The sequence below is a fragment of the Nicotiana sylvestris genome, chromosome 5 (genome assembly GCF_000393655.2).
Source record: "Nicotiana sylvestris chromosome 5, ASM39365v2, whole genome shotgun sequence".
Classification (NCBI taxonomy): Eukaryota; Viridiplantae; Streptophyta; class Magnoliopsida; order Solanales; family Solanaceae; genus Nicotiana; species Nicotiana sylvestris.
In genome coordinates, this window is record NC_091061.1 from 5,238,697 (window position 1) to 5,256,798 (window position 18,102).

The window sequence follows — 18,102 nt, forward strand, 5'->3', positions numbered from 1 at the left end:
AACATAATAAGGATTCAGTCCGTATTTGTCTAAACCAGCAAAATTCGGCATCATCCTTCTCTTTAAAGATAAAATGTAGTAAAAATGTAGTCATTGTAGGGTACCCTTCTAAAATAATGAGACAAGCCTCGCCGAATAAAAAGGCAAATTGCGGGGCCCTCAATAATTGGTCATAATAAATACTTAGAATTTGGGACGGGCTGTTTAGTGAATTCCACTGCCCTCCCCGAAGACAATAACACGTTAGATTCTCTAGGCGCGACTTAATCAAATTACATTCTTAAATTCGGGTGCGCATTTATGTGACCCAAATTCAAATCTCAACGGAGTCGAAATGTGTTAACAACTACGGGTGCATTGATTGTGACGTGGTTCGAGATACATTTTCACGACGTTGCAATTCTATAAAAATAAAAATGATAATAATAAAAGCGGTTAAAACTCAATAAAAGCACATAAGTCACAACATGTATTTAAATCAGATATTTAGCCATTGTAACAATTTAAGCGACCGTGCTAGAACCACGGGATTCGAGGGTGCCTAACACCTTCCCTCGGGTCAACAGAATTCCTTACTTAGAATCTCTGGTTCGCAGACTTCATTTGGAAAAGACGAAAATCTCCTCGATTTGGGATTCAAGATAAACCGGTGACTTGGGACACCAAAAGCCAAACCTTTTCCCAAGTGGCGACTCTGAATTAAATAAATAATCCCATTTTCGAATATTGTCACTTAAATTGGAAAAACTCCCCTCGCGCATTAACCCTTCGGGGGCGGGCGCGCAAAAAGGAGGTGTGACATACTATAACATGCAAATTATAATGTTCGCATGCAATATTATCACGGTATAATATTATCGTTGTTTTTATGAGACCATATTATATATATGACTACCTATCTTTTAATAGCTATTTTGGCTTCAATCTTCTTAATATCTTGTTGTTATTACTACTTGTTGTCACTACTGCTTCTTTTCATCTTTTCTTTAGCCGAGTATCGGAAATAACCTCTCTGTCCTCTTAAGATATGGATAGGGCTGATACATCTTTCCCTCTTCACACCCTCCAGACCCCAATTATGGCTGGAATCCAAAGGGTTTGTTATTGTTGTTAGGAGACCATATTAAATTATTTTGAAAAAGGAAAAAAGCACTTTTAGAAATGAAGGAGAAGTCAAAGAGAACATAAAGCCAAAAATAGAGCAAAAGTGCTGCTATAGTTTCATTCTCATTAATAAATTAATTTTTCCTACACAAACTTGGAACTCAATAAAAAAAATAATAGAAGAACATGCATAGTAATAATTAAAAAAAAAATGTTACAAGAAATGGTCTTCAAGTTGTGACCTATACATAAGAGTTACATAACCTATTCTTTCTTATGTAAGTCTTTTGGATTGGTAGGCTAAGTCTATCTTTTCTGGAAGTTGAATGCCTTAATTGCCAATGCAAATGTGAGGGCAAACATAACAGGCAATGCAACGATCACAGCTGCGACTACGCCAAGAAAATCATGCTTAAACCCGAAGTAACGATCCAAGAATTGTTCCACAGTTTCATTATTGCCAAGATCGTTTTGTAGGTCGTTTTGTAGGTCACCGAATTGTGATGCAACGAGACCATATAAGGTCCATGCAACAGGGCATGCCCAGTAGTACCATCTCCACCATATTGGAATACGCTGTTTTTAGCCAAGAAAGGGAACGATAACATGTCATTTTTTGAGATTCGGATTAGTTTACATGGATGAAATATATGGAAATGTTGGAGTTTGAAGAACTTACAGGTCGTGGAACGATGAATCCTGAGAAGAGATTCCATGCTGCATAGAAGAAGGCCGCGACAATAGAAGCAACGTTTTGATTCGGGGAAATAGCCACGGTCATCATACCATAGAAGGTGAAGTACAAGAGGGTGAAGTACATGAAGAAGAAGTACCAAAAGAACTTGGCAGCAGTCCATTCAAATCCAATCATTGAATATACAATGAGACCATAGAAAGCAGCTTGTACAAATACATAAGGTATTTCAATGACAATCTGCAAGAAAAATGAAGTTTTCATGGATTACTATCAACCCTTTTTTGAGGCTGAAATATGTATAAAAGATAGCAGCCCGGTGCACTAAACTCCGCTATGCGCGGGGTCTGGGGAAGAGCCGGACCACAAGGGTCTATTGCGCGCAGCCTTACCCTGCATTTCTGCAAGAGGCTGTTTCCACGGCTTGAACCCGTGACCTCCTGGTCACATGACAACAACTTAACCAGTTACGTCAAGGCTGAAATATAACTGTCTGTTCACCTGTCCAAAGGCATACGGTATTGCAGAATACATTCCAGCAGCTCTTTCTCTGTAAAATACAGTACGCTCAACGGCTACAACGGGCTGGACTGATGATGAATTTTGAACACCAAGGAAGAGACATGCAGCATACATGGATCCCATAGCGTTGAAAAGATCCTGGCTCTGACTCCTGTTATCAATAAAGCTCGAATAGTTTAGCATATGTACTATAGGAGGTTTTTGTTAGGTTTCTATTTACGTCTCATTGTGAATAGTACTTACACTTTGGTGCCAAGATCCCAGAACATTGTGCCAAAGACAAGTCCGATGAATGTTGTGAACAGGAATCTGACTGCAGTATAAGCTGGATTACGCCAGTAGGACCAGTGTTGCTTCCAGAGACAAGCCATACATTGTGTCCAGAAAGGCTGTGAAAACTGAGTGTCAAAATGCAGATCCTTTGTACCAGGACGAAGCGTACTTAATTCAACAATCAAGGCTTTGTTCCTCTTGTAGAGGTCTGATTTCTTGTACAAATCAGCAAAGTCGACACCTAACATCATTTCTTGAGATGAGGCTGTAACTTCTAACATCCAAGTTGCTGGATTGTAAGCCTCCTTTATCTTACTAACTCCAGGCATTGACTGAATTCAACACGAAACTAAAATTAGTATTTGATTGTATAAACTAGGAAAAGAAAGACTCAACTTTTGCTTTAGTAACATACCTCAAAGTATTTGATCAAATGGCAAGAATGGCGACCCAGAGGGCCAACATATATCTCTTGTCCTCCTCGTTTCATCAGAAATAGCTGCAAAGCCATGTTTAACTTCAGTATTAGATGTCGAGGGGAGGGGGGGCATATCGGTGCACAGCCACACCCCAAGGGGGTGTGATGTAGGCAGTCTAGCCTGATGCAAGCATCAGGGACAGATTCCACGGCTCGAACCTGTGACGTATAGGTCACACAGAGACAACTTGAGCGTTGCTCCACAGAAAGGAGAAAAAAAATTAGCTTTATTGTCCTGGAAACATAATAAACTCACCTCATCAAAGGCTTCGAAAATGTCGATGCTAGGCTGATGAATGGTACAGACAACGGTTCTTCCTGTATCGACGGTGTTCCTAACAGCTCTCATGACAATGGCTGCAGCTCTTGCATCTAGCCCTGAAGTTGGTTCATCCATGAAAATGATCGAGGGGTTTGCTACCAGTTCAACTGCAATGGTTAACCTTTTACGTTGCTCAGTCGATAGACCATTGACTCCTGGCAATCCGACTAAGGCTGATCTTAACGGCGTTAGCTCCACAAGTTCCATAACTTCCTCAACAAACATCTGCACAAAGGTGATCAATCGACAATGTTATTGCCTGCCATGTTCTATAACAAGTTCGACCAATTTGTAGGATAGATTATCATTATGGTGAAAGAATTTAGAGTCACTGACCTTTTTCTTGTTTTCGTCAACATCTTGAGGTAAACGCAGCCAAGCTGAGTAAACCAAGGACTCATAAACTGTAACATAAGGGGAATGGATATCATTTTGCTCACAGTAACCGGAAATACGTGCAAATGTTTCTTGCTTTTTGGGATATCCAGAAATTTTGATGCTGCCATCAATATATCCTCCCGTTTTTCGTCCAGCCAACACGTCCATCAATGTCGTTTTACCAGCACCACTAACACCCATTAAAGCTGTGAGAACACCTGGCCTAAAAGCTCCACTCACACCCTTGAGAAGTACTAATCTATCATCAGTTGAACCTTGCTCTTTCATTTCCTGCAAGTCATTAGAATATTAAGTGAGTTCATAAAAAAGACGAAAAATCTCACGACTGTTATTAGTGCCAAATTCTGGATTGTTACCGGAGGCATGTCAACAGAGTATACAACGTCGTCAAAAGTGATGGAATGTGGTTCAAATGGAAGAACCATTCCCCTCTTCTTGTTCTCACCCTCGGTAACAGAATCAACTCCCTCTGAGCTATCAGCATTCTCACTGTCCTCTGATATCATAGCCTGCGGCTTACCAAATGCTGCAGATACATAAGAAATAAGGCATTAACCCCTTTAAAAGAGTCCCTTAAGGCCATGACATTTTTCTTCTCAAGGGGAAAGTAAATTAGAGAGATCAGATATACTCACGGTTCAGGTAAGCGAGTGAAATACTGTAGAAGAGGTTGAAGACCATTGTGAATCCGACCAGTGCCCCAACACCTATCCAGTACCAGTATGCATCCGGAAAGAATCCCCGAGCTCTTATTACTGCAGCTCCAAGTGGTTCGGTTCCACCTTGCGCAATCTATTTTAATTAGAGTGGTATGAGCATCCATATACGAGAAATATACTATTTGCGAGTTGCATTAGGTATTAACAAACACTTACATGTTTCCAGTTCTTCCCATCAAACTCATTCACAAGAATTGAATTCACGGAATACATCAATGGTGAGGTCCAGTAACCCCAAATCCACCATTTCTTCACATCCTCTGCGGCATAAGGAAAAAACAGAAAATGAATATTCATCGGATTGAACGAGTAAAAAGTTTCTGCAAATACCACAAAATATACCTCTTGCAAGGATAAAACCACCCAATGCAAATTGTAAAAGAAGAGCAAATGCTCCAAATGTGCTAGCAACTCCCATTGTTCTGCCAACTGCTCCAATGAATCTGAACAATGCTGATGCCATCTGGTGTACTAGTATGAGAATCAAGAATTGTTTGAACAATCTGCAAAGCAATAGTCGATTCGATTAATAATCATGGGAAGAATGAAATTTCGAAGGCCGAAAAAAAGGACAGCTCGGTGCACTAAGCTCCCGCTATGCGCAGGGTCCGAGGAAGGGCCGGACCACGAGGGTCTATTGTACGCAGCCTTACCCTGCATTTCTACAAGAGGCTGTTTCCACGGCTCGAACTAGTGACCTCCTGGACTAGTTACGCCAAGGCTTCCCTTCCTAATTATTGTTAGTTTTGACTGTCTTTTTTCTTCCGTTACCTTGAAACATTCGGATCAAATCCCATGACATAATATGTAAGGAACGTCCAAAGACCAACTTCAACAAATGTTACAGGGATTTTGAGAATCCATGTGGGAAGGGCATAAGCCCATGAAGGGAAAAAGAGAAGGTCTCTATGCTTGAAGTAGACCGGCAGCTTGAAAATTGTCAAAGCGATCTCAGCCATTCCATTAAACATAATCATAACGACCACGAAAAAGAGAGCACCAGCATATATCCCTCCATCATCCATATCATCTCGAGGCATCTTGGTTCGGAAAAAGACTGTCATTGTTATAAGTGCCATTATCGCGAGCTGAGAAAACATAACAGAAACAAAAAGATCATTACAATTGGCACATGGTTATGAAAAGGAAAACACTTGTATATATTTCAAAGAGAATAAGTAATCACCTGACTGAGCTTGAAGATGTAAACGAATGAGTTCCTCTTCATAAGTAGATATTCTCGTTCAGCGCAGACCTTCAACAGTTGTTTTGTCCCTATACCATATTTCTGAGTAGACAAAGCAGCAGGGTGGCTTTTGCTCTTGTCATATGGAATTGCAAGCTCATCGCCAAGTTTCCTTCCAACATGGAAAGACTGATATGCCTCAGCAAATTCTTTTGAAGTGATAAACCTGTAAGGCTCATCCTTCTTGGCCCAATATTGTTGTTGATCCTTCTTTGATGTTACCTGCAAGAAATAATTTAAAATGTCTGCCATTTAGAATCAAAACTTCGTCTACTCCAATGTATTCTATACATAGTTCACTATATAAAAGTGAAATCCATCGAGCAGCTTAAACATTTAGATGATATGGTCACAGACTTCAAAAAGGTATCATGGTATCAAAACAGACTTAAGTCGTGAGTTAAGTCTTATTGCCAGCTATTGTCAAAAATACTCACATGCTTGATACATGAAAAAGAATAAGAAACTCACGTGAGGGGCATTGTTGAAGACATAACTAACTATATAAACATATGCTCCCTCGAATAGTTTAAGCTTTTAGATGAGATGTTCCTACACTTCAACATATAATCAGAACAGATAGAGGTATTGGGTTAAGTCTAATCGCCACGCACTATCTAAAAGGATTTTCACATGCTTGGTCGATGAAAAGAATCAAATTGACACGTGAAGTGACGTGTCGAAAACATAATTAACTATACAAAAGTGTGTTTCTCTAACAATTTAAATTTTAGATAAGATGATCGCACACTTCAACGTCTCAAACTTTGCAGGTTATACTTCATTGTAAGACATACCTCTTGCAAGAAATCCGCCACACCTTTTCTCTCAGGACATTTGAATCCCATGGATTCAAAGAAGTCCAGAACAGCTTCTCGAGGGCCCTGATACACAATGTAGCCATCTGATAACAAAATTATGTCGTCAAACAAGTTGTATGTCTCAGGAGCTGGTTGTAACAGAGATATCACAGCAGTTCCCTTCAAGAGCTGCACAGATTGTCTTAGAGAATTGACAATGGAGAAAGTCGTCGAACTGTCCAATCCAGTTGAGATTTCATCCATGAAAAGTGCCTTTGCTGGTCCAACAAGCATTTCACCCGTCGTTACACGTTTCTTTTGGCCGCCCGAGATACCCCTTATCATTTCATCTCCCACCATAGTATCAGCACAAATGTCAAGTCCCAAAATCTGCAAAATGGAAATTAAGAAGCAAATTACTATTACTAAACGAGTTTAATTTCTATACGCTGACATTGTAAAAGAATTTTCACATTATCGGGTCACTTAAAAGATGACTACAGAAACCGTTCGTAAAAAGTATAGGGGAATTATATAACTGCATATTGTAAATGTTACCTTTAGAACATAATCTGTAACAACATTGGCTTCCTGTCCTTCTGTTGCTGAAGCCTACATTTCCAATAAAAAGTTTAAGTGTTTTAGTGAACACTTGTCAAATAATTTAAAATGAAATCCCTAATATTCAATAGAATAATAATTAAACTAGTATATTTCATTAACCCTTTTTGTTTACCTTCATATAGACATCAATATCAGGATCTGGTTTGATATTAGCTGCTTTCTCTCTTCTTGACAATTCAGCCAACATCTCTGTACAAGTTTTAAGAAAAAAATAATAATAAATGAATATCTATATGTTTTACTGCAAAAAAAAAAATCACTTATAAAAATTGAATTTGATTTAAAAAGCAATAAGAAAATACTAACCATATCTAGAGCCAACTCCTTGGCATCTAGCAGAGAATTCCAAAGTTTCTCTTACTGTCATTTCTCCAATATGTAAATCATGTTGGCTAATATAAACAGCTGTTCTTTGTGGTACAAATTCATGTAATTCATGTCCATTATATGTCACTTTCCCAGTAACCTGATTTCCAAAACCAAAAGGGAAATATTTAGTTATTTTTCTTGTTTATAAAATGGTTTAACTTCTATGTAAAAAGAATTTACAATATCAAGTTACTTTAAATGTAATTAAAGGTGACTGTCCTTCATCAGTGGAATTAGTAAACTTAATAATTATTAATCTCCTAGCACAATGGAGAAACCAAGAATTTGGATAAGGATGTTTAATAATTTTTATAATTTTTCACATGCACAGTATAACCCGGTGCATAAAGCATCTTGTGTTTAAGCTGAGTCCGGGGAAGAACCGCATCACAAGGTGTGTGATGTAAACAACTTACCCTACTGCAAGTATTACTGAATGCTTCCACGGCTTGAACACTTAGACCTATAGGTACACAGAGACAACTTTATCGTCCAAGGCCGTGCTTCAATTTACTGATTGTGTAAAGTCAATTATGAAAGGAAGCCTTGGCATAACTAGTAAAGTTGTTGCCATGTGACCAGAAGGTCACTCCGTGGAAACAGCCTCTTGCAGGAATGCAGGGTAAGGCTGCGTACAATATACTCTTGTAGTCCGACTCTTCTCCGGACCCGTGCAGATTGAGAACTCAATTATATTATAAGTAAATATTAGATAGATATTTTATTATAAAATTTATATATGATATTTGGGGTTGAAAAATCTCACCTTTAGAGCAGAATCAAGCTTTCCAGCCAAAGCTAATAACAAAGTAGTCTTTCCAGAGCTTGGAGGTCCCAAAAGCAAAGTCATTCTACATGGTTTAATCATACCACTTACATCTTTGAGAATTGTAATTTGCCTCTTTTTACTACGTAGGATGTGAAGAGAATTCAAGAATGTCTAAAAATTGGAAAAATGAACAAAGTTAGTTTCAATCAAAAAGAAAATGAAGTATTAAAATGTTTAATTTTTTTTAATTCATATTATTACCTCAACAAAATTGGTCATGAAGTTGATAAAAGTAGGCAAAGCTCTGCTTCCAACATATGCATCTGCCTCAATATTTAGATGCTCATATCTCACTTCTATTGATGGCAAATCAATCCCAACTCTGTAAATTTTCCAACAAAATTAAATATCAGTTAAATAAAAAGAGTTAAAAAGCAACTGAGGAGGAGGCTTGTCGTAATTGGTAAAGTTGTTTTCACGTGAGTAGGAGGTCACGGGTTCAAGTCGTGGAAACAGCCTCTTGCAGAAATGTTGGTTAAAACTGCGTACGATAGACCCTTGTAGTCCGGCTCTTTCCCGAACCCCACGCATAGCGGAAACTTAGTGCATTGGGCTGCCCTTTTCGTTAAAAAAAGCAACTCTTTGGTAAAGTTGTTGCCCTATGACCAGGAGTTCACGGGTTCAAGCCGTGGAAACCACCTCTCGCAGAAATAAGGGTAAAGGCCCTTCCTCGGAGCCCTTCCTCGCAGGATCTTAGTGCACCGGGCTGACTTAGGTAGATAAAGCAATCCGATGCACTAAGTTTTGCAATGTGTGGGATTCGGGAAGCACCGGATCACATTGAATCTATCATCACTCTACATTTCTGTTAAATATTATTTTCACGGCTTTCCGATAATACACGACGATAACTCTTACCGTTGCGCTAAGACTTTCCAAAATAAAAACAAACTATAGATAAAAAGTTATTTTCACTTACCTATCAATTCTATTCTTGAGTTTCAACAAGAACTTCTCATTATCTTCATCCGCAACTTTGACAAGCCTTTCAAGTAAAGTCTTTCTTTCTTGAATTCCGAGATCATTTATATCAACTTCAGCAGCTGCACCTTTAGATCCAAACAATAAACCTTTTCTCAGACGATCAAAAGTTGGTAATTTTTCTAAAGCAGCCCATTTTAGAGCTTCTTCATCATCTTCATCTCGTGCTGAACGTGAAAATACTTCAACTCCATTATTTCTCCATATTGAGTTGCTTGTACTTGCCCTTAAACTCCCTCTCATACTTCCTCTCATACTACTCCCTCTCAAACCATTGAGATTCGCCGGCTCCATGTTGAGCCAACGTTCACGATATATACAGTATAATTTTTCGCTGGCTAATCTCTTTTTTAAGTCTCGTAAACTTTAAAAAGAACTCGTAAACTATGCAAATGCTCTTTTTAACGCCCTGAGGCGGAGGATTGTATCGTTCGAAGATGCCTTGGTGATGAAATGATAGACACGCGAGACTCAAAACCTTGTGCTATACCTCAAAATTGCACAAATGAACGTAAAAAAAATATTTAGAGATTTTTTTTTCCCTGCCCTTTGTTTTCTCTTTCACTTAATATGGTTACAAAGAATGAAAGTGAAAGGCAAAGTTAGAGTTTGTGAAAAAAAGACTAAAGGGAGAGGACTTATATAGCAACAAATTCAGAAGAGGCGGCTATTATATTGGATGCATTATTAAGAAAATATCAATGTTTTTACTATAGTACTATGTTTTTTCATAGTACACTTTTCCTTTATGTTTATAATTTTATTGATTTGGTATTGATATATTATTTATTTCTTTCTTTTCATGCTTTTTTCATTTTTCTTGAGCTGAGAGTATATCGAAAATATTTTCTCTACCTCAAGAGGTCAGGATAAGGTATACGTACACACTATCCTTCCCTGATTCCACTAGTGGAATTTTACTGGTTGTTGTCGTTGTTATTGTTTATAATTTTATTTATTGAGAGGCAAATAGTAGAGGATATAATAGTGATTTCTCCTAGACAAGTGGAGAAAAATGAGGAAACTTTTATTCCAAAAGACAAATGCCACTTTGTTTGACGCTTGAAAATTACACGTGAAGAGAGATTTTGAGTTGCTTCATGCTTTGAACCTTGTGGGCGTTTGGACATAATAATTGTGACATTCCAAAAAAATCGGGAAAAAGGTGAAAATGATATTTAAAAATTAGAATTGTATTTGGACATGAATGTAATTGAAGTCGTTTTCAAATTTTTATAAGTGATTTGAGTGAAAATTTTGAAAAAGTTTGAAAAAGTTTGAAAATTTTCTTATGGCCAAATGGGCCGTAAGAAGCTTCATAATGCAGGAGTAATTGATTGAATGAATAAATTATGGGGGGCAAGTGAGGTTAATAATTATTAGAAATATAGAGGGCAGATTCATTTGATATCAGATATGACCCCACAGGCGGCTACCATTTTCTCTCTGTTTTATATATTTTCTTTTTATCTCTTTGTTTTTTCTTCTCCATATTACTACTCTTTTATATTTAATTTTACTTGTTTTGGTTTGATTGTACACTATATTTAAAAAAAAGTTTTAGTAACTTTAAATAAAAGTATGCATAATATATTAAAAATACCTTTTGAAATACAAATTTTAGTCTAACATATACTATACAAATAATCAGTCAAGTTCATTGTTTATTTTTTATAGTCGATATACAAAAATTATCCGTTAATTATACACAATTATACTCATATTATACATGAGATCATACATACAGTCCGACTTCTCTATAACAACATTCTTATATAATAGTCATTTACTATAAAAGTCGAGTTATTCCAGGAATCGAATATTATAATATGTTATAACATATGTACTCTATAACAACACTTCACTATAGCGACCAAAAAAATTCGAAACAAACGAAGCTATTATAGAGAGGTTTGACTGTATATTATACATATATTTGTTTGATTTTCTTGTTATTCTCTTTAGTAGATGGGAGCTAAGAAAGAAATTCAAGTTCAACATTCAATGTGGACAACCTTTGACGCGTTTTAAATTCGGGTTGACCCGAAAAGCGTTGAAACGTATTTATTAGGCATAATTAGGAGTCCTCTTTGTTTGAATTCATTTGTCACCCAATCTAGAAGGCTTGATATGCTATTTCCTTTTGTCAAAGCAAAAACTCGTTTTAATTGGAGTACTATTAACTTTTATTCAACCAAAATCTACCATTGAAATAGTAGGACAAGTGTTGCTATTACTTAGAAAGTTAACGAGGTCAGAAGTTGTATATTTAGTGGTCGTTTGGTCGGATGGATAAGCAAAAATAATTTTGGAATAAAAATTTAGTATCGTATTATCCCTTATTTGGTTATTAATGCTGAAATAAGTTATCACATGATTAAAAATTATATCGAAATAACTTATACATGTCACTGTCAGATGGTCGAATAGTAATCCCAAGGTAAAACAGTAAAATTGACAATTTGAGGATTAGTATAACATACCAAACAGTTAATAAGAAATAATACTAGAATAACTAATTTCAGCATAACTAATTCCAGCATTACCTGTCTTCGATCGAAACAACCCTTTAGTGATAAGAAAACATTTGAAGTGGGATCGAAAATTTTGACAATGTTAAAGCTTTTCTTTTTTTGTTTTCTTTTTAAAGCTTTAATATTAAAAACTTCAATTAGATGAATCCTTATTAATATTATCCTATTAATTTGATACTTTATGCAAATATATGTGCAATTGGCCACTGAATTTGGATTTAGGGTGTGTTTGGTAAGAAATAACATGTTTTTACAAAAATTATATTTTGGAAAATAAATTATTTTCTGGTGTTTAGTTAGTAAACAAAAAATATTGAGGGTGTTTGAATTCGCTTATTTTAAGTGCTTATTAGGTTTTAAGCACTTTTTTGGTTTGTGTGATGTTTGGCAATAATAAAAATTGCTCATTCCAGTTCAAAAGTGAGCGTGGGGGTGGGCAGGAAGGGTTGAAAGAAAACTTCGAAAAATATTCTTCCTCCTCTTAAAAGATATTTTATCCACACCAAACATATCCTTAGTCCAAGGTGCCCATTCCAGTTGTACTAGATAGGCGTTTGACCATAAGATTTGGAAGTTTTTTTATAAAAAAAAAATTAATTAATTAAAATATATGTTTATTTATAAAATTAATCTAATTTTTGGGAGACTTTGAAAACCAAAACTTCAAATCCCAAATATAACTTAAGACCTTTTTTTTGGGTCAAATCATGATTATTTGGGACTCTTAGCTGGAAAAAAGAACTTTTTAATATATCAAAACTTGTCCACGTCAAATTTCACCCAAATCAGCTTTTTCAAAAAATATTTAAAAATTTATGTTTAAACGGGTCCCAGCTATAAGGAAAACAGAAAAACTCACCCCAATTTTTCTCAAGAGACTTGACCTTTACACCGGTGAAGCTGGGGTTGTTGGAAGTTTATATTGCCGACTCTTCTCATTAATGATTCCAGCTATAGAACCTTCATTTGGTCAATATGATCCACCCATATTTGAAAACATGTGTTTTGGGTAATAATTTATCCGTGTTTACACCAAACCAATAGATATATAACATATGTCTTGTATATGGATTTTAATCATTTAATCATGATAAATTATGTGCATTCTCGTCTAATTAAATTAATTAACTATAGTGAGTTAATATAATTTGACGAAAATACTCGATGTGGGTAAGTATTTACCTGTGTTTTGAGTTTATTGTGAGTGAAGAATATTTTAATCAAAAAAGTACGAAGAGTGAAGAATATAGAGGTAAAGTTTGCTAGAGCCCGTTTGGACAAAAAAAAATCACTTTTTTTAATTTAAAAAATCACTTTTTTCCGAAATTGGTGTTTGGTTATAAATTTTTTATTTCACTTGAAGATGAATTTTGGAATTTTATAAAAATATGAAATACTCCAAAAATCTATTTTTAAAAATTTTCACTCAGATCACTCACAAAACTTAAAAAACAACTCAAAATTATAATCATGTCGAAATACAACTCTAATTTTCAAATATCATTTTCACTTAAAAACAAATTCACCTTTTTTTTATTTAAAATATTACAATTCTTATGTCCAAAGGCCCACTTAATGTTTTTGCTTTTTTTCTCACTCCAAAGAAAATGGAAGGTTAATTTCTTGTAAAGTAAGTTTAAAAAAATTACATCCACTAAAGTAATCATTTGTGATATAGACTTTAACAGGGGAGTAAGAAAAAAAGAGTTGGGATGGAAAAATGATCAGTTTGAGCAAATTGACAAAAGGATGGAAATTTTTTACAGGTATTAAACTTTTGTCATTATATAATAATTTAATAATGAAAAGGACTCCAAGAAAACTATTTAATTATTAGTAAAAGAAATAATATCAATGGATATGTTTGACAATGACTGGCTGCTATGGGTAATTTTGACCTATTAGAAGAAAAAACATTACATTTTTTGCAACAATTATTATGGCTTTAGAATGATGATGATAAATTAAAAAATGTTTTTTATTCTTTATACAACGGTCCGTGAAGAAAAGCTTATAAAAAAGTCTATTCTCTAACAAAGTAATTTTGACATGAAAGCAACATTGGAGTGAAGTGACTCAACCTGTCTCAATTAAGATATAATTTAAGTTTTATACATGATTTTGTTCAAATTATATACATAATATTATCATTTATAAGTTAATTATTAGTAAATCTATATATTAGTAAAGGAGAGGGAAAAACTCTCTCCTTAAGCCAAGTGGCAGCATAAATAAAAGTCACATGGCATAAGTAGTTAATATTTAGTTATTTAGTTAATAATTAGTTATTGGTTATTATTTTTAAATTTAAATATCTATAAATTAATAAAATAAAATATTTTATAATAAAAAACGAAAATTAAAAAAAAAAACTATCCATTCAAATTGGAGAGTAGTTTTAAGTTGGAGTTTTTAAATTTGGTCGAAAGAACAATTTATTTCAACCAGTTTTTCAATTTACATCACCTGTACTTTGGACTCTAGTATCAGGTCTCATGACTGAAACCAATAAACAAAAACCTATACAACCAAGGTTGCTTACTAAGATCCCATAACGCTTATGGGTCTTTTTCTTATCCTAGTTGCTATGAATTACAATTAGGATAACTATTTAGTGTACTCAATATTGGTGTCCATTTACATTTCTTCTGTCCTATTATGTGCACCTGCATGACAATGTCTTTTGCTCTATCTTTGACCTCTCTTCTCTGGTTTTGAAATCTTCTTTCATTTCGCTCCATCCAGATGTGATATACTACTGCTGCAAACACCACTCCTAGCAAAGTTTTCCTTGGATTTCTGTTGTTTACATTGGTAGTTAATCACTGCACCTCATCTTCCCAGTTTTCAACCTTTCTCTGGTAGCTTAACCATTCTAGCATTTCTGTCCATAAGCTCTGTGAATATGGACACTCGAAATACAAGTGATCATGTGTTTCTTCTATGTCACCTCCACACAGTACACAAGAGTGAGTCACCCGAATTCCCCACTTTGCTAGTTTGTCAACTGTGGCCAGCCTTCTTTGTATTGTCATCCATAAAATGAATTGCTGCTTTGGTAGTATTCCAGTCAACATGACTAGTGCTTTCCAGTGGACTTTGGGGTACCTTGGAGTAGCATGAAGATAAGCCTTCTGAATGCTGAATTTTCCATTCTGAACAAAGGATTCAATTGTTGGTATGTCATTAGCCCACCATTCTCTTGTTGTAAACAGTTTCCTTACTAGCCTGCTTTGGGACCTCATTGTATTGATATCATTCTGCTTTATATAGTGGCAGTGTATCCATCTAATCCAAGGCTTGTCTTTCTTTGCTATTATAGCCCAGAGGAGTTTAGTCAAAGCAGCTTTGTTCCATCTCTCATAATTGATAATGTTTAGACCCCCAACAACTTTTGGCTTACACAATGTTTCCCATGATATAGGAGCTCTGTGAGTATTTTCATGACTACCAGGCCACAAATAGTTCCTGCATATACCATTAACAAGTTTAATAACTTTCTTTGGAATAAGGAATACTTGAGCCTAGTAGGTCTGCATTTCAAACAGGACACTCTTAATGAGTTGTAGTCTTCCAGCATAGGACAAGAACTTTGATATCCAGCTTCTTATCCTCTCCACAGTCTTCTCAACTAATGGCATGCACTGTGGATAGTAATTTTCCTTGAGGACAAAGGGACTCCCAAGTATTTGAATGGGATGCTGCCTGCTGATAGCTGAAGTTCTGCTAACATTCTGTCTTTGAATTCCATAGGCACACCTGCTATATATAATGAGCTCTTTTCCAAGTTTTCTTGTAAACCTGAGACCTTGGAGAAGTGATCAAAAACTCAAATCATTAACTTCATTGATACCCCATCTGCTCTACAACACATCCGTAAGTCATCCGCAAAGCAGATGTGTATGACTTGCAGTTTAGCACATTTAGGATGAAAGTTAAAGTCTGGGTTCTGAGTCAGTGTCTTCAAAGATCTGTTAGGTACTCCATTGCTAATACAAACAAGTATGGGGACATAGGGTCCCCCTGCCTTAGCCCTTTTCTTGCTACAAATTTATCAGTTAGTCCACCATTAGTAGTAGAGTATAACTGACTGTAGATACACATTCCATGATTAGTGTTACCATCTTGTATGGTATCCCAAACTCAAGCAGTACTGCTTTTAAAAAACTCTATTCAACTGAATCATATGCTTTTCTGATGTCTACTTTGATCATACATCTAGGAGAGACTGCTTTTTTAGAGTACCCTTTAATCAATTCATGAACCATTATGACATTGTCAAGAATATTTCTCCCTTCTATGAAGGCAGACTGAGAAGGTCCAACCAATAGATCCACAACTAGTTTAAGCTTATTTGTCAGTATCTTAGCAATAATCTTGTACATTATTGAGCAACAGACAATAAGCCTAAACTCCTTCACATAGCTAGGATTTTTCACCTTCAGAATCAATGTAACAGTTGTGCAGTTAATTTCTTTCAATAGTCTGCCAGTTTGAAAGAATTGTTGTACTCCTTTTATGACCTCCTTTCCAATGATTGGCCAATATTCCTTAAAGAACTCAGCTGGGTATCCATCCATACATGGTGCCTTGTCATTAGGCAGATTCTTCACAATTTGACATATCTCCTCTATTGTTACTACTTGTAACAGTTGTTGCTGCAAGCAATGGTCTCGGCGCACGTTATACTAACGGACGCCGTCTGAGAATCAGCCATGGCGAGAAAGCGAGGACGACCTAAACGAGAACCTCTTGTGATGGTTGGCGAAGCTATCAGTGCAACTGTAAATGCAGACACCCTAGCTCAAGGAGTTACACAGCAAATAACAACACCAATTGGTAACCAATTTCAAGCTAACTCTCTGGAATTAGGATCTCCTAGTAACACTAAAGGACCGGCGAAAAGGATAGATCTCAGTGCTGTGCAAATGCATGTGTCGTCATCATCAGGTGAAGGCACTCTAATAACTGTTGTGGAGGTTATGAAGGAACAAACAATAGTGACTGAGCTAAAAACTAATGGAACAGTAGTAGCTGAGCAGATGGATGAGCTAAAGCCACAAGCAGCAGCACCGAAGAAAGAGAAAACATGGGCATTCTCTTTGCTGGAAACAGATCATCGGAAAATAGTATGGTCCTGTCCTACATACCACCGGAATTTGTAGATGGTAATATTGTTGTTAAAGTAGATGACGAAGAAATTGAGGAGCAGAATAAGAAATGGGAGTGTGCCCTAATTATTTATGTAATTGGGGATACACCAAGGTATAAATACATTAGTAATACTTGAAGTAGAGTGAGCATACCAGATCTGTACTTACATGACGACGGATATTACATAGCCAGATTTGACATTATTGGGGATCTGAAGGACATTCTCTATGGAGGTCCTTATATCATTAATGGGAGACCAATGATATTGAAGCAATGGACTCCTGATTTTGATATTAAGGCAGAGTTTCTGATGGAAATTCCTTTGTGGATTACTATACCAAATCTGCCTATGAGCTATTGGGGCAACAAGACTCTGAGCAAGCTAGCAAGTGCCATTGGAAAGCCACTGTTTACGGATGAATGTACTACTAAGCAGACTCGCATTTCATATGCTAGAATTCTGGTGGAAGCTAATGTGACAAACAGCTACCAACAGAATTGACAGTGCAAGAAACATCAGGGAAGAAGATTCAACTGCAGGTGGAGTATGAATGGAAGCCTCAATACTGCATAAATTGCATGAAGATAAGGCATGACTGTACTGTGGAGAAGAAAGTGAACAAAGAGGAGTAATATAGAGAAAGACAAAAACAGGGGAAAATTACCACAAGGTGGCAAGTTAAAGGACAGGGACAACAACAACAAGGAAACATAAACAAGGGAGCAATCAAACTTGTGAGGCAGGAGAATACAATCACTAGCAATGAAAATACTGAGAAGGCACAGGATACAAAGGATAAAGGAAAAGCAAAAGAAGTGCAGCAGGTAGAACAAAGTGAGGAATGGCCAGCTCTGACTAGCACAAGTGGCAGGACACTGGGCAATGCAGTAAAACCACAAAGAATAATTTTCAGGTATTGCAGCAGGAAGAGGGGCAAAGGGAGAAGACTAGGCCACCTGATCTGAGAGGTGGAATAACCAAACATCAATGACTTGGTTAATATGGAACATTAGGGGACTGAATAAGAGACATAAACAAAATAAAATAAAGTAG

General features: G+C 36.2%; 2 protein-coding genes across 2 annotated transcripts; both read right to left on the reverse strand.

Annotated features, from left to right (window-relative positions):
• Positions 1–1,197: 1,197 nt before the first annotated feature.
• LOC104230589 (pleiotropic drug resistance protein 1-like) lies at positions 1,198–9,973 on the reverse strand. Its single transcript, XM_070174223.1, has 20 exons — positions 9,299–9,973; positions 8,581–8,701; positions 8,317–8,490; positions 7,488–7,647; positions 7,294–7,370; positions 7,116–7,169; positions 6,555–6,947; positions 5,698–5,979; positions 5,283–5,599; positions 4,854–5,014; positions 4,668–4,771; positions 4,428–4,584; positions 4,149–4,318; positions 3,730–4,062; positions 3,328–3,618; positions 3,009–3,092; positions 2,564–2,925; positions 2,300–2,471; positions 1,784–2,038; positions 1,198–1,680 (listed from the first exon to the last, which is right to left on the reverse strand). Exons 1-20 carry the CDS (start codon positions 9,652–9,654, stop codon positions 1,411–1,413), a joined length of 4,293 nt encoding a protein of 1,430 aa, XP_070030324.1. The 5' UTR covers positions 9,655–9,973; the 3' UTR covers positions 1,198–1,410.
• A 4,743-nt stretch (positions 9,974–14,716) lies between these two features.
• LOC138868239 (uncharacterized) lies at positions 14,717–16,474 on the reverse strand. Its single transcript, XM_070145768.1, has 3 exons — positions 16,140–16,474; positions 15,441–15,695; positions 14,717–15,362 (listed from the first exon to the last, which is right to left on the reverse strand). The coding sequence occupies exons 1-3, from the start codon at positions 16,472–16,474 to the stop codon at positions 14,717–14,719; spliced, it is 1,236 nt and encodes a 411-aa protein (XP_070001869.1).
• Positions 16,475–18,102: the final 1,628 nt, after the last annotated feature.